The sequence below is a fragment of the Oryctolagus cuniculus genome, chromosome 1 (genome assembly GCF_051225735.1).
Source record: "Oryctolagus cuniculus isolate XC-2025 breed Fujian yellow rabbit chromosome 1, ASM5122573v1, whole genome shotgun sequence".
Taxonomy (NCBI): Eukaryota; Metazoa; Chordata; class Mammalia; order Lagomorpha; family Leporidae; genus Oryctolagus; species Oryctolagus cuniculus.
In genome coordinates, this window is record NC_142867.1 from 146099125 (window position 1) to 146119046 (window position 19922).

At 52.5% G+C, this 19922-nt stretch overlaps 1 protein-coding gene across 2 annotated transcripts in view; it reads left to right on the forward strand.

The window, feature by feature from the left end:
• Window positions 1-19922, forward strand: part of BICD2 (BICD cargo adaptor 2) — a 52931-nt gene that overhangs the window by 27242 nt on the left and 5767 nt on the right. For both annotated transcript variants that reach the window (XM_002708227.6, XM_017342054.4), the window contains exons 2-5: window positions 12917-13129; window positions 15084-15236; window positions 17173-17628; window positions 18609-19652. In XM_002708227.6, coding sequence (XP_002708273.5) covers window positions 12917-13129; window positions 15084-15236; window positions 17173-17628; window positions 18609-19652 — 1866 coding nt within the window. The remainder of the gene's footprint in view (window positions 1-12916; window positions 13130-15083; window positions 15237-17172; window positions 17629-18608; window positions 19653-19922) is intronic.

The following is a 19922-nucleotide window of genomic DNA, read 5'->3' on the forward strand; positions in this document are numbered from 1 at the left end:
ATTCCAGGATAAAGTGACGCTCACAGTTGTAGCCTCCACTGACCCTGTGTCCCCCAGCTCCTTTCCAGGCCTCAGAGATGCTGAATTCCCCTTTGGCTCCAAGTGTTGAAGGCCCATGTCTTGTTTGCCAGTTTGGGGGCGGGGCGGGGGGCTAGTAAATCTGTCAGTCAGTCAGTATTTATTGAACACATGATTGTGTGGTTGCTGTGTCCTGGCTCTCTGCAGGTTCTCTGCTTCCTACTCCCTTAGAAGGAATAAAATTGTTGGGAGAGGAGGGCCTTGTTTCACAGCAGCCCATTCCACCTGCCCCAAGGGACAGAGGCAAACAGCTGTCTTGCATAGGTGCCTGCTCCTCAAGTGGTAGATCACCACCTGGAGACCGAAAAGAAGGGTCAGACACCTTAGAGCTCTTCCTTGTGGTTGGGACATAGAGAGGCCAGGCGCAGAGCATCTAGTGGCCTGGTAGCTCTGTGGTTCCCAGGAGGGAAACCTTTGGGGCCTCAGCTGGTCATATGGACCTCAGGCCCCAGAATTCAGTCCTGGGCGACTGGCGTATCTGCTGTCCTGTAAGCAGAGGGCCCACCAGAGGCTAGGCATACAGTAAGTGCTGTTGATGAAGGTTGGAGGGAGCTCATGCCAGCCCCTGGAGTTCTCCAACAACCCTTGGAAGAAAAACAATAATAGTAGGGGCATCCCCAGACCCCTAAGTTCTAGGAGAGGATGAGGATCAGGCCTGCTCCTCCAGCCCTGGTAGAAGAAGAGCTCTGCATTCAACAGGTGGTGGGAGGGCCCATCTCCAGAGGCAGCTGGGGGTCTCAGGGATTCCTGGAATGCCCAAGCCGTTCTTAGAGCTGGGCCCACCCTGGTGCAGGCGTAGGGGCACATGGGGAACCAGTGTGGGACCAGCCCAGACAAAGAAGTGGAATATCCCAGTTTTGTTGTGGCAACTGCTTCCTGGAACAAGTCCTTCCTCACGGGATTGCTGAGGCTGGCTTCCTTGACTTGGCAAGTGTGCAGATGCCAGACTGGTTTAGGAAGAATGAATTCCCCGGGACAGCCCTGCCCTGGAGCATGTTCCCATGCGTTGGTGTAGGCCTTTTCCAGAGAGCCAGGTCCTGAGGATGGAGGGGGCCAGTGCAAGGGGCAGAGGGGCATGTTCTTACTGACCACTACAGCCCTGTTCCCAGCTTTGTCCAGAGGCTGAAAGTCAGCTTCAGTGGTGAGGCCGGAGGCTAGTGCTCACTGTGGATGTTCCGATTGCTCTCGCGAATGGCAAGGAGGTAGCTTTCCTTTGTAGGTGAACAGACTTTGAGAGGCTGGCAGCTGCTGTGGCTACTCTAGAGCAGGCACATCTGCCATGTGCACGTGGACAGGGAGGCTGCTTCACAGCTGGACAGACTTACAGACTGGTCACCTGGGTGGCAGTTCGTGGGGTGGGGGATGACACACTGATTGTTCTTGCAGCCATGTCATTCCTCAGTGGGCTGATTGTGGACAATTGCTTTAGTGCCAGGCTGGGCTTCCATGCACCCAACCTTGGATACTCAATCCTGTGGCCCAGTTTACAGACAAGGACAGGTAAGGGGGTGGCTCGCAGAGCCAGCCGTCCCACACTGTGGCAGAATCAGGACTTGAATCCAACACCTGTTCTCTCTTCTGCTCTGCTCCTGGGAGGTGCTCAGGGCAGCAGTCCCTCCTGCATGGCTGTTGCCTCCAAGAGACCAGGGTCGGCATGGCCAAGGAGAGAAGGGAAAGATTCAGAGGCCCTGGTTCAGGACCCAGAGCTCCACTCAGCCCTGCCTTGTCCTGCCTCCATGTTTTGCCCATGTTTTCACTCCACGTGGAACATCTGACTAGCCTTCTAGGACGGGCTTACAAGGTAGCAGAAGAGGATGAGAACTGCTGCCTAAGCCAGGGTCAGCAAAATGCTGTCCTGTAAACTATATTTGGCCTACAGCCTGGTTTTGCAAATAAAGTTTCTTCAGAACACAGCCTTCTGATGGTCAGCCATGTCCCAAAACCAGATTGCATGGTACTTCTTGGTGCTAGAGGCTCAGAGCCAGGAAGATCTTGCTGTAAACCTCAGAGTTGCACTCTGGGTTTACTTCCTTATCCTGCTTCTGTTTCTGGACCTTAGCCTCTGTGAGGTATGGTGGGAGGCTGAGCACCTATCCTTGGCCCAGTTGGATGGCTGGTTCTGGAAGCACTGGCCTCTGTGTGCTGCCCCTGCCTTAGAAGCCATTGGGGGCATGTTGACACTGGTCTGCTGACAAGAGCCTTGCCCACCTCCTGAGCCCAGGATGTGCCTACTGTGCGGGAGCCAGCACACTTGGGCATCTAGAAGGTGGAGGAGAGCAGGCAGTGACTCACTGAGCCTGCATTTTAAGGCTCTCATACCCACGTGGAGCCAGTGGGGTGGGAAGTGAATAGTGTTAACTGACTAAATCCCTCACAGTATGTTCAGGTTGATGGTAAGGAAATTGAGGCACACAGTGATCAAGGCCCAGCACAGCCACCTGGGACTACTGTCACAGCTTATTTTAGAGATGAACAACCAAGGCAGCAGGGGCTGTTAGCTGTGCTTCCCTGAGATGGGAGTGGTGGGCATGGTTGGGTTCATATGCTGCCTGTGGCACCCACCTCCAGGAGTGTGTGGGGGCCCATCTCTAGGATGTGATCCTAGGCACTGTCCTGTCAGTTTCCCTACCTGTACACCAGCACAGCCTTGTCCCACACACTGTGACCAGGCCATATATCCTTGACAAAGGTGTGAAGCTCCCTTGTGCCTCAGTTTCATCATGTGCAAAGTGGGAACGTAAGCGGAGTGCCTGAGTGGAGCCGTACAATCCAGCTCCCAGGTGCCTCTGCAGCTGCAGTGATGTAGTTGGTTCCACATGTCCTGAGTGCTGCTGCTGTTATGGAGGGATGAGGCCACGTGGTGTGTATGTGGTGTTTCAGCCAAGCCCTTAGGCTGAGAGAGGAAGGCCACCCTGACAAGGACTGCTGACCTGGTGGAGCTCTTATGTGGATACTTGGGCCTGAGTGGGTGAGGGTCAGTGATTCCAGGCTCCGTGTGCTGTGTGTAGGGCCCACACGCCGGCTCTGTTTCTGTCTACTGCACCCATGAATGAGGCAGGGAGGTCACAGGATCAGGGTGCTTGCAGAGGTCAGCAGCTGCTCCCTTCGTAGTCCTCCAGCCTGCCCTTCACCTCAGCTCCCTCTTTGGTCTCTGCTTGATGAGGCCCTGGGGTCTGGTTGCAGCTGCCCTCTCTCCCAAGCTCTGTTATACTCCCCACTGCCTCACCGTGGCTCCTGCTATTTCACAGAGCTGCAGCCACTCTTCCCACCACACTGGTTTTGAAGTCCTTCCCCTGCAAGCCTCTGTGACTGCTCCTCTTAGCCTGAAGTTTACCCCATCCCCCACACTTGACTGGCATAAACTGGGTGCTGCAACCTGTCCCTAGGCCAGGCCTGGGGGGGAGGAGCCAGTTTCCCCAGCTACAGATGATGGAACTGTATCCACATGGGTGTGGCTGAACTTGAGGCCAGCATCCTGGAAGCAGTTGGTGGCCAGAAGCGGCATGGGCCAGGCTCCCTCCTCAGGCGCCTGGCTGTCCATGACCTCATGCCTGGACTCTCTGGGCTGTGTTGGATCTTGCTCGGCCTGCGGAGCAGCAAACAGGGCGTGGGCCTGGAGCCTGTGTCAACAGCATCTGCCTTCAGCTAGGGCAGCCTCTAGGGGACATCATCAAGGTACTGCCTCTTCCTCACAGCCTGGATAAGTGTCAGCCTGTGGTCCAGGCGGGTGGGAGCCTGGATTTTCCACCTCCTGCTCCCATTTGTTTCCAGAGCAGCTGCAGAAGTTTGTGGCGGGGCTGGGATGGAGACTGCAGCTGGGCCACCTTCCCAGACTGCATCCTGGAGGCAGGGTGGGCAGGCAGGGGCTTTCACCCTGCACTGCACCACCTGGGAGGTCCTGGATGAAGAAGGCAAACTGAAAGGACAGCAAGCCCACAACTGGTCATCCCTGAGTCAGACGGGAACAGTCTGACTTCCCTGAGCGCCTCCCTGGGAGATGAGGGAACAGATGCCGATGGGAGGGGAAAGGGTAGTTGACCCCGTGTGACTTAGGGGAGTCAGGTTTTGAGATGAACTGAGAAGGCTGCATGGGATTGTGTAGGGTGAAGTTGGGGGTGTTTGGTCAGAAGAAAGCTAAGTGGTCTGGGCAGCCGTGGCACCGTCTCCACCTCTGTGACCCCAAGAATGGGGTTCCTCCTGGATTCATGCTCTTCCAGTTGAGGTTATGCTGTACTTCAGACACATCTGTTTTCTTTTTCTTTTCTTTTCTTTTTTTAAATATTTATTTATTTATTTGAAAGTCAGTTACAGAGAGGAAGAGGCAGAGAGAGAGGTCTTCCATCCACTGTTTTACTTCGTAATTGTCCACAACAGCCTATCTGAAGCCAGGAGCCAGGAGCTTCTTCTGGGTCTCCCACATGGGTACAGGGGCCCAAAGACTTGGGTCATATTCTACTGCTTTCCCAAGCCATAGGAGAGAGCTGGATCAGAAGTGGAGCAGCTGGGACTCGAACCGCACCCATATGGGATGCCAGCACTGCAGGCAGCAGATTTACCCGCTATGCCACAGTGCCGGCCTCACATGGCTTTACCTGCTACGCCACAGTGCTGGCCCCACATCTGAGTTTTCTTAAACAACTCTATGTATTATTGAGTTGTAATTGAAATACAGAAAACTGCCTATATTTAAAGTATTCAGTATAAGTTTTCATTCAGGCGTATGCTTATGAGACTATTGGCACAGCCTCAGTGACAGTGAGAGTGCATCTGTCCTCTTTCTCATCCCAAGCCCAGGGACTATGGCATGGATTAGCTTGGCTTTCCTAGAGTTTTATATAAATGGATTTACAGAATGTGCACAGTTTCTGTGTCTGGCTAGGATAGTTTTGAGATAGGTTCTGTGTTCATGTGTATATCAATAGTTGATTCCTTTTCATTGCTGAGTGTCACACTTTTTTAAAAACTTCTTTTCTCAGTGAAGGTTATTGAGTTGTTTTATTTGGCTGTTACATTCTGTGCAAGTTTTTGCATGGACGTGTGCTTTCATTTCTCTTGGTTAAGTACTTAGGAGTGACTGTGCCATACAGCAGATATAATAGGCATTCTGCTTTCAAGGATTCCATATCCACTGATCAAAGTATATGAAAAAAATAACAAAAAGCTTTTTTTAAAAAAGAGATTTATGTATTTATTTGAGAAGTGGAGTTAGAGGAAAAGAGCAAGAGAGAGATCTTCTATCCTTTGGTTAGGATAGAAGATCCTCCAAATGGCTGCAACAGCCAGGGCTGGGCCATGCTGAAGCCAGAAACTTCTCCACCATGTAGGTGAAAGGGGCCCAAACAAATACTTGGGCTTTCTTCTGCTGCTTCCCCGGGTGCATTAGCAGGGAGTGAGATCAAAAGTGGAGCAGCCACAACAGGAACCAGTACCCGTATGGAATGCCAGCATTGCAGGTGGCAGCTTAACCTGCTGTGCCACAACGCTGGCCCCCCAGAAAGCTTTTTCTTGTCATTAGTCCCTAAATACATTATAATAACTATGTAGCATTTGTGTTGATTAGGCATTTAAGGAATCTAGAAGTGATTTTAAGTAGGTTATATGTAAATATACCATTTTATGTAAGAGATTTGAGAATACATGTATTTTGGTATCTGCTGGCATCCTAGAACCAATCTCTCATGGATACCAAAGGACAACTGTGTCTACTTAGCTTTTTAAAAATCTGCCAAATTCTTTCCCAAAGTGGTTCTACTTCCCCCAGTGTCAGTGAGTGAGTGTTCCCATTGCTTCATACCTGAGGCAGCAATTGGTAGGGTTGATCATCTTAATTTTAAACATTATAATAGGTTGTGGCACAGTAAGTTAAGTCATCATTTGCAACACCCATGACCCTTATGGGAGGGCCAGTTTGAGTTTTAGCTACTCAGCTTTTGCTCCAGTTCCCTGCTAATGTGTCTGGGAAGAAACCAATGATGACTCAAGTACTTGAGTCCCTGCCACCCACATGGGAGACCCAGATGGAGTTTCCTGGCTCCTGGCTTTTAGTTTAGGTCAGCCCTGGTTTATGGCAGCTGTTTGGGGAATAGTAAGCCAGCAGATGGAAGATTCTCTCTCTCTCTCTCTGCCTTTAGGTATATTTGCATTTCCCTAGTGACTCATGATTTTAAACATCTTTTCATGTGGCTCTTTCCCATATATATCTTCTTGGGTGAAGTATCTTAGGTTCTTTTGTCCCTTTTTTATTGGATTGTTTTTCTTAGTGAGTTTAAGCCCTTTTTCATTTTCTGGATACAAGTTTTTTATCACATAGGTGACTTGCTGAGTTTCTTTTCCAGTCTGTCTTTTGATTCTCTAAATATGTCTTTCAGACAGCACCAATTCTTGATTTTGAAGGCCACTTTGCCAACTTTATGGATCAGATCCAAGTCTCAGACTTTTTCTCCTGTGTTTTCCTCTGGAAGTTTAGACTTCTAGTATTTCAGCCTATAACCCATTTTGAATAAATTTCTATATGTAGTGTGAAGTATGGATGAAAGTATTTTTTGCATTTGAGTATTCATTTATTGTCCTTTTTTTAAAATAATGTTTTATTTACTTATTTGAAAGGTAAAGTTACAGAGAGAGAAGGAGAAATAGAGAGAAATCTTCCATCTCCTGGTTCACTCTCCAAATAGCAGCAGTGGCCAGGGCTGTTGTGCCAGGCTGAAGCCAGGAGCTTCTTCTGGCTCTCCCACATGGGTGCAAGGGCCCAGAGACTTGGCCTATTTTTTGCTGCTTTCTCAGGCGTGTTAGCAGGGGAGCTGGATTGGAAATGGAGCATCCACGACTTAAACCAGCGCCCATATGGAATGCTGGCATTGCAGGCTGCGGCATAACCCGCTGTGCCACAGTACTGGCCCTGGACCATTGGTTTTATCCTTCATTCACCAAACTCCCTTTCCCCCAGACAATTCACCCTAATTTGTGGTTCTATTTTTGTATTCTTTGTTAGTCTAGTAGATCTGTATACAAGTTTTTGAATACATGTTTGCATTTCTCCCTCTCTCTCTCTCTCCTTTTTTTTTTTTTTTTTTTTTTTTTTTTTAAGATTTGTTTATTCTGAAAGAGAGTTACAGACAGAGGTTGAGACAGAGAGAGGTCTTCCACCTGCTGGTTCACTCCTCAAATGGCTGCAGTGGCTGGAGCTGAGCCAGTCTGAAGCCAGGAGCCAGGAGTTTCTTTCGGGTCTCCCACATGGGTGTGGGGGCACAAGGAGTTGGGCCATCCTGCACTGCTTTCCCAGGCACATTAATTGGGAGCTGGATTGGAAGTATAGCAGCCTGAGCTCGGAACCGGCACATATAGGGGATGTTGACCTGCTGTACCACAGCATCAGCCCTTCATTTCTCTTGAACATATACCTAGGAGAGGATTTACAGGGTCATGTGGCACCTCTATGTTTAGCTGTTTGAGGATCAACCAGACTGTCTTTCTTTGCTTTCTTTCTTTTTTCTTTTTTTTTTTTTTAAGATGTATTTATTTATTGGAAAGTTAGAGAGAAGGGGAGAGACAGAAATCTTACATCTGCTGGCTCATCCCCTCTCTCCCAAATGGCTACAATGACTGCAGCTGGGCTGGTTCAAAGCCAGGAGCCAGGAACTTCATCCCAGTCTCCCATGTGGGTGCAGGGGCCCAAGCACTCGGGTCATCTTCCACTGCTTTCCCAGGCCATTAACAGGGAGCTAAATCAGAAGTGGAGCAGCCAGGATGCTGGTACCACAGGCAGAAGCTTAACCGCCTATACCACAGTGCCAGCCCCAGCCAGACGGTTTTTCACACTGGCTGTGCCATTGTCCATGTCCACCAACAGTGTATGAGGATTCTTGATTTTCTACATCTTTGACAATTGTTATTTTCATTTTATAAAATGTTAGCCATTGTAGTAGATGTGACATGCTAACTCATTGTGGTTTTAGTTTGCATTTCCCTACTGACTAATGATGGCAAGCATGTTTTTATGTGCTTGTGGGCTATTTATATGTCTTTGGAGAAGTGTCTGTTCAAGTCCTTTGCCCATTTTTTAATTGAATTGTCCTTTATTGATTTATAAGAATTTTTTGTGTTATGGATACTATATCTTTAGCAGATGTATGATCACAAAATGTTTTCTCCTATTCAATGGATGGTCTTTTCACTTGATAATGTGTCCTTGATAATGCATGCAGTTTTTAATTTTGATAAAGTCCAATTTTATCTATTTGGTGTTGCAGCTCTTGCTTTTGGTGTTAGCTACAAAGCTATTGCCAGACCCAAAGTCATAAAGACTAATGCCTATGTTTTCTTCTGAGAATTTCAACTCCTACATTTATGTCTCTGGTCTTTTTTTTTTTTTTTAAGATTTATTTTTATTTATTTAAAAGGCGAGCTAGAGAGAGAGAGAGATCTTTCCAAATGGCCGCAATGGGTGGGGTTGGGCCAGGCTGAAGCCAAGAGCCTGGAACTCTCTCTGGGTCTTCCACTCAGATGGCAGGGGCCCTAGTACTTGGGTCATCTTCTGCTACTTTCCCAGGCTCACTAGCAGGGAGCTGGATTGGAAGTGAAGAGGCTGGGATGCAAACCAGTGCTCATATGGGATGCTGGTGTCAACAAGTGGTAGCTTAACCTGCTGTACCAGCCCTTCTGGTCCCTTTTGAGTTAATTTTTATACCTGATGTGAGGTTTTGGTTCAAGTTCACTATTTTGCATGTGAATATCCTCTTGTCCTAGCATTAGTTGTTAGAAAACTATTGTTTACTCATTGAATTATTTTTGTACTTTTTTATTTATTTTTGTACTTTTGTCAAACAAAAGTCAATTGACCATATATTGGAGTGTGTATTTCTAGATTCTATTCTTTTCCTTTGGTTTCTGTGTATCCGTATGCCAGTACCGCAGTGTTTTGATCACTGTAGTTTCATTTTAAGTTTTCAGGTTAGAAATCATAAGTCCTCCAGCCCCCACTTTATTATTTTCAATATTGTTTCAGTCATTCCAGGCCCTTTGAAATTTCATGTGAATTTGAAAAATCTGCTTTTCCATTGGGGGGGGCAGGGAAAGACCTTTGGAATTTTGCTGGGGATTGTATTGAATTTCAAGTTAATTATCTTTTAAGAATGAGAGTAAAATAGTTTATATTTACCCATATAGCCAGCATTGTTGATGCTTCTCATTCTTCCTTATGAATCTAGAGCTCCATCTGGTATTCCTTTCCTTCTGCAATTAGGGATTTAATTAACATATCTTGTAGTGCAAGCCTGTTATTGATAATTCTCTCAGTCTGATGTCTCCATTTTGCTTTTACTTGTGAGCACGTTTCATTGGTTGACCATGTTAGTGAGTTTTTGGTCTTGTTTTTAGGATGTTGCTACGTTTGCCTGCAGGCTGATCACAGAAATGTGCTGTTGCTCCTCTCTAAGTCGTGTGTGCTTTGTCCTCTGGCTGAGTTTAGCATTTTAAAATCATGTCACTGGTCTTTCAGAAATTTTATGCTTTGGTGTGGTTGTCTTTGTATTTCTTGCGCTTTGGAATGACAGGCTGATAATATTTGTGGGCTTACGGTTTTTGTCGTTTGGAACTTTTAAAAAAATATTTATGTGTTTACTTGAAAGGCAGAGTTGCAGAGAGAGGAGATAGAAGGAGAAAAACAGGTCTTCTGTTGCTGATTCATTTACCCAAATGGCCACAATAGCCAGGGCTGGGCCAGACTGAAGCCAGGAATCTAGAATTTCATCCAGGTCTCGACATGGATTCAGGGGCCCAAGCACTTGGAGGATCTTTATTTACTTGAGAGGCAGAGTTACAGAGAGAGTGGTCTTCCATCCTCTGGTTCACTCCCTAATTGGCCACAGTGGCCAGAGCTGGGCCAATGCAAAGCCAGGAACCAGGAGCGGTCTCTGGGTCTCCCACGCGTGTGCAGGGGTCCAAGCACTTGGGTTATCTTCTGTGTTCCCAGGCTATCAGCAAGGAAAGGAGCTGGATCAGAAGAGGAGTAGCCAGTACTCAAACTGGCACTCATATGGGATGCTGGCACCACAGGCAGATGCCTAACCTACTACACCACAGTGCCAGCCCCTCAGCCATTATGTTTTCAAATATTTTTCTATCCTCTCCCCTTCCTTTCCTCTGGGGACTCCCAGTACCTGTATTAGGCTTCTTAAAGTTGTCCCATACTTTCCAAATGCTATTTGGTTTTTTGGGTTTTCTTATGTCCTTTTCTCTGTGTTGCATTTTCGATAGCTTGTTATATTTTCAGATTGACTAATTTTCCCATCTGCACTGCATATCTGGTGTTAATCTGATGTGGTTAATTTTCTTCCCTAAAAGTTAGTTTGGGGGCCAGTGCTGTGGCAGAGCTGTTAAAGCTGCCGCCTGCAGGACGGGCATCCCATATGAGTCCCGGCTGCTCGACTTCCGATTCAGCTCTCTGCTATGGCCTGGGAAAGCAGTGGAAAATGGCCCAAGTCCTCGGGCCCCTGCACCCGGATGGGAGACCCAGAGGAAGCTCTTGGCTCCTGGCTTTGGATCGGTGCAGCTCTCCGGCCATTGCAGCCAATTGAGGAGTGAACCAGCAGCTGGAGAACCTCTCTCTCTCTCTGCTTCTCCTTCTCTGTGTACCTCTGACTTTCAAATGAATAAATAAATCTTTTTTAAAAAAAGTTTGGTTTGGATTGCTTTGCATCTTCCTAGTCTTTACGTGGCATTGTTTAGTCTTCCTTCCACTCAGGACTGTGTCCTGATACCTGACTTCATGTCTATTGGCCTCACTGTGGCCAGCCAGTGAGGGCTGAGTGCTGTCCATGGACGTTTCCTCCTGTACCTTCGCATCCGCAGCAGTTAGGGGTTGGTGCCAGCTGTGGGTGTCCCCACTGGAAGTGGTGTTATGTACGGATATTCCTGCTTGTGTTCTCAAGTTCTGTTCTGGGGTGCAGGGAAGTGATGTGGAAATAGACTGATTCTTTGGTGTTTGTCCTTAGCTTTGCTCTGCTGTGCCAAAGCAGCATGTAATCTAGCCTGACTTCCACAGACCCTGGGAGTGCTCCAGTTGCCGCCTGTGAGTCAGGAGGGGTCCTGGGGTTGGAGGGAACTGGTGCTGTTTTCAGTTACCCCTGGGGATGGTGGGGATGTTACCTCCACCCGGGGTATCCTTTCCCTAGTCATGGCTTCCTTGGCCCTGCACTGACCCATCCTCAGTGAGGGTTTGGTCCCCTGCCGGCAGGTCTGCCCTTTTGCTGCTGTCACTGCCTGGCCTCTGTCCTCCAGCCCTGCCATAGCTCCATCTTGCGGGAACGGTGGAACTCTCCTTACCCTTATTATCTGGGGCCAGAGACTTGCAGCCTGCTGCTTACTCTGCATGCTATTGCTGTCATTTTCTAGAATGTTTTAGGCTTTGCACACAGGAGCAGACACAGTCCCTGGGAGTAGCTTGTCTAGCTGGAGGTGGAGGTCTCCCTCCCAGTGTGTTTGAAGAGCTGCCAGATGCCCTGGGCAGCCAGCTGGAGCTGGGCAGAGGAGGAGATTATGGCTAGGCTGGCAGGCCTGGACTCGAATTGTGTATCATCTCAAGCAAGCCTCTGAGGAGATGTTCTCATCGCCAGCACCAGGCCCACGGGTGTGTCAGGAGTGGCCACATGTGCTGGACTCTTGTCAGTCCTGCTGGTATGTCAGGAGGCCTGGCTGGTCTTCAGCCCCCTCACCCAGTGAAGGAGCTGAGACTGAGGCTGCTGCTTGGACTGGGAACGGTGGAGCGGCAGCCAGCGGGAGGCAGGTGCTGCGTGGACATAGTGATTTGTGGTTTAGCTTTCCTGGGACCAGGAGGGATGAGAACAGAGCTGAGCTGTTTTGATTTGAAAAGGTGCTGACCTCTTCTACAGCATGAGCATTGTGTCAGTGGGCTGGGGGCAGTTGAGCAAGAGCAGCCCTTGGGAGGCAGCGTGGGTGGCGTGGGCATTCGTGTGTCTGCAGCAGGAGTGTCAGCACAAGCTGCAGGCCTCCATGCACAGCCGTGGCTGTCCTGCTGGGCTGTGATGTCCTGTTAGCCACTGAGGGTGACACACACTTTACAATGGGGTCTGCTGGGGCTCCCCCATCACAGGGCCCAGTCCCTCCCTCTCGAGACTGAGTGGTGGGTATGCAGACCTGGGCATCTTGGACTAGGGCTTCAGCCCTCACACGTAACCATAGCATCTTCTTCCTGAGTGTAGGCCACATCCCATTGCCTCCTGTGTCAAAGCCCTTGTCCTTTACCCCCATTCCTTTGTGTGGGAAACGCTGGTTTTGTATTTTGGGGCTCGCATATGCAGTGCTGGCCTCTGGTTGGTTCTCGTCGTTACCTCCTTCCCCTCTGTTCCAGGTTTGTCCCGCAATGAGTGAGGATGAGTGAGTACCAAGCAGCAGATTGGGCAGGTTCCCCTGCTCTTACATGAATGACGGTACACTCACCTGAGCCTCAGTTTCCCCATCTGCGGTAGGGAGGGGAGGGCTGTGTGTAGCCCTGGGGTTTGCTCCCCTTTGGGCAAGGCTGAGGGTGCCTGAGCTTCCCAGTTAGCCCCTCAGGATAGGGTCTAGGAGGGAGCTCTGTCCTACATGTCCACGCATGCCGTGTCCTCACAACAGTTGCGCCACACTGCACCCTTGCTCCTCAGAGACCCCATTTTATTTCAGTAGAGTGTGTCCCTCACGTACGGCTCAGTGTGTGTACACATGTGTACATAGCCCTTCCTGGTCAAGGGGTCCTTCTGCCCTTCTCACTGCCATTGGCTAGTGCTGGGGCTCAGTGTTCCTGGACGCCTGTCTCTCACAAGCATCTTGTCTTCTGATGCAGGCTTTTGGACAGGCGCACACAAACCACAAGAAGGTGGCCGCGGATGGCGAGAGCCGAGAGGAAAGCCTGATCCAGGAGTCGGCCTCCAAGGAGCAGTATTACGTGCGCAAGGTGCTGGAGCTGCAGACGGAGCTGAAGCAGCTGCGCAACGTCCTCACCAACACGCAGTCTGAGAACGAGCGCCTCACCTCGGTGGCTCAGGAGCTGAAGGAGGTGGGCCAGTGGGTGGGCCTGTGCCGTGCACCAGGGCACGTGGCAGGCGGGGCTGGGCCACCTGTGCCATCCTTTGGTCCTGTCTGCTGCAGTTCAGACAGCACGCCAGACTGCATTGCTGTGTCAGGCTGCCTCTAGCCGCCAGTGAATTAGGCCCAGACCAGGAGGTGAGCAGTCAGGAGGGCAAGGCCAGCCCCCGTAGGGGTGGAGGTCTGGTGCCCAACAGAGAAGTCCCTGCCACTGGGCTCCCTACTCGAGGGACCTTCTGTCTCCCTTGGGGCCCGGCTATGGATAAGAAAACCTGTCCATGGGGACTCAGAGTGAGACATGCGCATCTGAGGATTACAGGCAGGGACCACCATCCGTTGCCCTGACTGCTGCGCCCCAGCCTCATGTGCGCAGCAAGGTGCCATCAGGGAGAGGCTTGGTACTGGGCACTGCCCCAGCTGGGCTTAAACTGGGGTGTATCCTGAGTCCCGTGGGCAGTCATGACCTGCAGCCTTCCTGTCAGGAAATGAGATGGTAATGTCCGCCCTTGAGCTTTTGAGAGAGGAACCAGCTTGGCGCTTGACCCTGCCGACTGTGGGACCAGCTTCTGTGGAAGGTTGGGAACCCAGGGCAGTGATGTGGCAAAGAGGATTTGGGGGATCATGGACAGGAGCCTGTGTAGGAGGACCCAGAGCCGCCAGCCTGTCAGGTAAGGAGGGAGGGGCGCCTTGCTGAGGTCAGCTGGGGGCTTTTGTGTCCCCCGTCCATAGGCTCCCTGCTGGTGCCTCAGTGTGTGCAGATCCTGGGGATCCAGCTTGGTCTGAATAAAGCCTTAGTCCTCTGGAGGGGTGTCTTGGTGAGCCTGGAAGGAGGACTGCACCCTGTGCGTGTCCCTGGGGCAGAAACCTGTCTACCGTGGGGTCATGCCAGGGCAGAGAGGAGTGAGAGGAGTTTTAAAAGCTGCAGTCTGGCTGTGGCCCTCCTGACTGTGGCTTTGGGGGTCAGCCCCACATACCCATCCAGAAGGGAGTGAATGGAATGATGCTGGCTCAGCCCGTCACTGAGCCTCAAGACCCAGGCAAGGCCTTGACCTTAGTCCCAGCCTATCTCCCTGTCTGTAAACCGAGTCTCCAAAGCCTCTTGGAGGGGACACCCTGCGCTCCCTCGTCCCACCTCCAAGCCCTTGTTCCAGCCATAGTAGTGCACCCTCTGCAATGGATGGTCTCATGGAGTGACTGGCAGAGCATAGAACATGAAGCACGCAGCAGTAGAGCGCAGTGTTGGGGCACGCTGCCGGGGACTAGCAGTGGCCTGACCTCATTTCCTCCCAGAGGGGTCATGGATGAGGGTGGGAGGAGGGACCATTGCTCTGGAGAGACTCACTCTTGCCCTGACTGTCATCTCAGCCCTCCAACAACCCCTCTTCCTGCAGAGCCAGTGCAGGGGCTCTCTCCTGCCTGGCGTCTTCCGCCCCTTTCTCTTTTCCAAAGGCCAGAAAAATGGGTGACCCTGCTGCCAGAAGTGAGCGCTTCAGGTTGAAGATAGGCAGGTCTGGTGGTGGATTCCCACTGTTCTGTGTTTCAGCAGGACATCCCGCCCATCCCTGCACACCCCTCAGCCTCTTTCTCCCAAGGATGTGCCCCCACATGCCAGTGCCGCTGTGACTGTGGGCACTGCGCTGTGTTCACTTCTCTGGGCAGGTGCTGTGTAGCCTTTGAGCCTCTGCAGATGGTATCATAGCAGTGCCCCCTGACCTGCCCACCAGATAGGAAAGCTGCAGGGCCCACCCTGAGAGGGCTGAGGGTACCGCAGCACCCTCTGCCACTCCCTGTGCACTGTGCTCCCAGGCAGCCACACTGGTTCCCACGGGCACAGAGGTGAGGCAGCCACACCGAGTCCCTTAAGCCCCTTGGAAGCAGAGGCGCAGCCGGCCACTCACTTGCCTCCCTCTCCCCTCCCCTGGCAGATCAACCAAAATGTGGAAGTCCAGCGCAGCCGCCTGCGGGACGACATCAAGGAGTACAAGTTCCGGGAGGCCCGCCTGCTGCAGGACTACTCGGAGCTGGAGGAGGAGAACATCAGCCTGCAGAAGCAGGTGTCCCTGCTCCGGCAGAACCAGGCAAGTCCCGGGCAGCAAGAGGGGACACCTTGTGCCAGCCGTGCTGTTGTATAGGCAGAGGGTGCAGCCAGCAAGGCCCAGACCCTCCAGTTCCACAGAAAGCATCTGGCTGCAACACTTACTGACTGTTGGCCGGGCTGAGATGTTGTCCCCAACAGAATGGAAAGCAATCGGAGGTGTTCAAGAGGTTACCCCCATCTCCACCCGAGACTGGGTCTGCAGGTGCTGTCCCATCCTGGGTGCTGACTGTGAGGCCTGAGCATTGCCATGCCTCTGCCTGTGACAGGGACGAGCAGTCTTCCCTCTGCCTGTTGGGCAGGGATAAGTGGGGTCCCCTCTGTCTGTGATGCGACAGGCAGTTCTGGGCTCTAGGGCCACTCAAGGACCAGCATGCTCTCCCCTGACAGCTACAGCCTTGCAGGACGGGAAGTGGGACACGTTTTCTCCTCAGCAAGTGCAGACTTCGCCCCAGATTGCTGTGGGCTCCCTCCTCGCTGCCTTCAGAAATCCTGATCCACCGGGTCCTTCAGAGCAGAAGTCTTGCCATCAGCAAACCTGCCATTTGAGTCCTGGATAAGGAAGCTTGAGTGTGTGCAGAGATCCATTTGTAAAAGCAAGCAGGAAACTGGTTCTGCTCCCCAAGCATCAGAACGGCATACACAGCCCCAGTCCCACTACTGTAGCTTGCAACCGTTACCTGTCATGGATGCCATTTGGTCTTAGTATTATCGTTGGCAGAACCTGGCCCACCTCCCTATCCTGAGGGAGAGGAAACCAAGGCTCAGAGGTATAGCCCTCAGTGTTGGCACTTGGTGGAGCCGGCCCCCGTCTGCTGGGATCCCCACCCTCCTGCCTCCTATGGTACCTACACACCCACCTCCTGGGAGCACATCTCAGTTTCAGTACTGGGTGCCCCTTCGCATCTAAAACTGACAGAAAATCACTCAGCACTTCATTTTATTTATTTATTTTTTTAAGATTTATTTATTTGAAAGGAGAATTATAGAGAGGCAGAGGCAGAGAGGGGTGCGTGGGGTCTTCCATCTGCTGGTTCATTTCACAAATGACCGCAATGGCTGGATCTGGGCCTATCTGAAGCCAGGAGCCAGGAGCTTCTTATGGGTCTCCCACATGGGTGCAAAGGCCCAAGGGCTTGGGTCATCTTCTGCTTTCCCAGGCCACAGGAGAGATGGATTGGAAGTAGAGCAGCCAGGACATGAACCGGTGTCCATATAGGATGCTGGCTCTGCAGGTGGTGGCTTTACCTGATGTGCCATAGCACTGGCCCCCATTTTATGATTTTTTACCTTCCCTTGGCCAAAGAATACAGAATGGTAAGAAATATATATAAAAATTGCCCTCAGCCCCTACGTAGAGCACTGGATTCTGCCTGCTCTTCCTTGCCTGCCAGCAGATGTGACCTCACGTGGCAGCCTCTGTGTGTCTCACCACCCTCAGGCTCCTCCAGGCCTGGGTGTCACGTGTGCACTTGGGGGAATTTCAGTTCCTTCATTTTGAATTAGGATTAGAAGCAACAGCCACAGCACACATCCAAATACTTGTGTACATCTTATGAGCTTTAAGATAGTAATGAACTACTTGTATTAATCTTACAGAACTATAAATGAGTATGCACTTGGAATATTTCTTAAGTGGCTTGATGGACATTGGGTAGCATAGATACCTGTGGATCTCAGCTGGCTGTTTTGCAGCCCTTGTGTGCGGTGCCCCCACTGTGGGCTGAGCATTTCTGTGCCCTGTATCTCATACTTGGACCCCTTAGCATCCACGTTCCTCAGGGGAGATGTGGGGGGGGGGGTGACCTTGGCCTGGATTGCTGCAGCCCCTTTGCATCTAGTTGGGGAAGTTGGGTGCTTTGGCATGACTGTGCCCCTTGTTTTCCCATGCCTTGACGGGACATGTGGCCTCTTCCCAGGTGGAGTTTGAGGGCCTCAAACACGAGATCAAGCGGCTGGAGGAGGAGGCTGAGTACCTCAACAGCCAGCTGGAGGATGCCATCCGGCTCAAGGAGATCTCGGAACGGCAGCTGGAGGAGGCCCTGGAGACGCTGAAGACAGAGCGCGAGCAGAAGAGCAGCCTGCGCAAGGAGCTGTCGCAGTACATGAGCATCAACGACTCCTTCTACACCAGCCACCTGCACGTCTCCCTGGATGGCCTCAAGTTCAGTGACGACGCTGCAGCTGAGCCCAACAATGATGCCGAGGCCCTGGTCAATGGCTTCGAGCATGGCTTGGCTAAGCCGCCACCAGACAACAAAACATCGACACCTAGGAAGGATGGCCTGGCACCGCCCTCCCCCAGCCTTGTCTCTGACCTGCTCAGTGAGCTGCACATCTCTGAGATCCAGAAACTGAAGCAGCAGCTGGTGCAGGTGAGCCAAAGGCCTGTGCCCCTCGTGCCCCCGCCCCCCTTTGCTCGCCTCCTGGCATAGCTGCACGCATACAACCCCACCCTGCAGGGCTGCCCTGACTGCTGGTGCTCACTCACTCTTTCCTTATGCTGATTTCCAGCCCTGCATCCTGGACGTGAGTGAAACTCCAGAGCAGAATCCTAGGTTCCTGGTGACTGGGTCTAGGTTAGTGCAGTGGTGTCCACATTGCTCCCAGGTCACCCACATCGTGACAGGGTGAAGTGATAGGACGCTGGCCTCGCGTGTGACTCCCACACCCTGACCAGGAGTCAGAATAACTGGCAGGTTTGGGGATGGCTTTGTCTCCTGGGAGACGGATCTCTGTTGATCCAGCAAATGATGGCATGCCCTTTGAGGTACAGGGAAGGAGGCAATGGAGCCCCCGTTCTCAAGAGCCAAGAGCAGGGTGTGGGGTCCACATGGCATAGCGGGTAAAGCCTTTACCTGCAGTGCCGGCGTCCCGTATGAGCACTGGTTCATGTCACAGCTGCTTCACTTCTGATCCAGCTCCCTACTGATGGTCTGGGAAACCAGTGGAATGTGTACTTGGGCCCCTGCCACCTATGTGGGAGACCTAGAAGCAGCTCCTGTCCCCTGGCTTCAGCATAGCCCAGCCCTGGCAATTGCAGCCACTGGGGATGTAAACCAGCAGATGGAAGATCTCTGTGTCTCTCTCCCTCTCTGTGTATATGCCTTTCAATAAATAAATAAATCTTTTTTAAAAAGGGGTCCCTGCCACCCCACCCAGCTGACCCGGCCCTCCATAGTAGGGATACAGGCAGCCCTTGCAGGTGGCCACTGTTGCTGGTGATGGGCAGTGCCCTGGGGGGGCAGCGTGAATTCCATCTGCCCCACGGCCTGCCTTGGCAGATAGAATGTTGCTGAGCTGCCCAAGGCTTCCATTCCTGCTGACAAGCTCTCCCGTGCCTGTGCCGTTGCAGATGGAGAGAGAGAAGGGGGGCCTGCTGGTGACGCTGCAGGACACACAGAAGCAACTGGAGCAGGCGCGGGGGGCCCTCTCCGAGCAGCGGGAGAAGGTGAGCCATCTCACGGAGAACCTGAGCGCCCTGCGGCGCCTGCAGGCTGGCAAGGAGCGCCAGACGGCCCTGGACAATGAGAAGGACCGTGACAGCCACGAAGACGGCGACTACTATGAGGTGGACATTGATGGCCCTGAGGTCTTGGCCTGCAAGTACCACGTGGCTGTGGCTGAGGCTGGCGAGCTCCGAGAACAGCTTAGGGCGCTGCGTGACACCCATGAAGCCCGCGAGGCCCAGCACGCCGAGGAGAAGGGCCGCTACGAGGCCGAGGGCCAGGCGCTCACTGAGAAGGTTGCCCTGCTGGAGAAGACCAGCCGCCAGGACCGTGAGCTGCTGGCCCGGCTGGAGAAGGAGCTGAAGAAAGTGAGCGACGTGGCTGGGGAGACTCAGGGCAGCCTGAGCGTGGCCCAGGATGAGTTGGTGACCTTCAGCGAGGAGCTGGCCAGCCTCTACCACCACGTGTGCATGTGCAACAACGAGACGCCCACCCGCGTTGCCCTGGACTACTATCGGGAGGGCCAGGCTGGGGCCGGCCGCACCAGCCCTGGGGGCCGCACCAGCCCAGAGGGCCGTGGCCGCCGCTCACCCATCCTCCTGTCCAAGGGGCTGCTGGCCACAGAGGCCTGCCGAGCTGATGGTGGGACTGGGGACAGCAGCCCCTCCCCCAGCTCTTCGCTGCCCTCGCCCCTGAGCGACCCGCGCCGGGAGCCCATGAACATCTACAACCTGATCGCCATCATCCGCGACCAGATCAAGCACCTGCAGGCGGCTGTGGACCGCACGACGGAGCTGTCCCGTCAGCGCATCGCCTCGCAGGAGCTGGGCCCTGCGGTGGACAAGGACAAGGAGGCGCTCATGGAGGAGATCCTCAAGCTGAAGTCGCTGCTCAGCACCAAGCGGGAGCAGATCACCACGCTGCGCACCGTGCTCAAGGCCAACAAGCAGGTGAGGCCGGGCGCCGTCCTGCGCTGGGGTCCCAGGCCGTGGGTGACGCGAGGGCAGAGCCTAGGGGCAGGTGGTCTCTAGGGCCACTCCGAGGAGGGCATCTTGGCCAGTAAGAACTGTGCTCACCTGTGACCACTTGGTAGCGATCAGTTCCAGGTGCTGGATTGGAGAACGAGGGAGGTGGGGCTTTCTGGGGGTCCCAGGGCAGGTTGAGGAGTACTCTGGGACTCACTGAGGCCTGCTGACTGCCCAGCACGGCTGCTGGAGTTG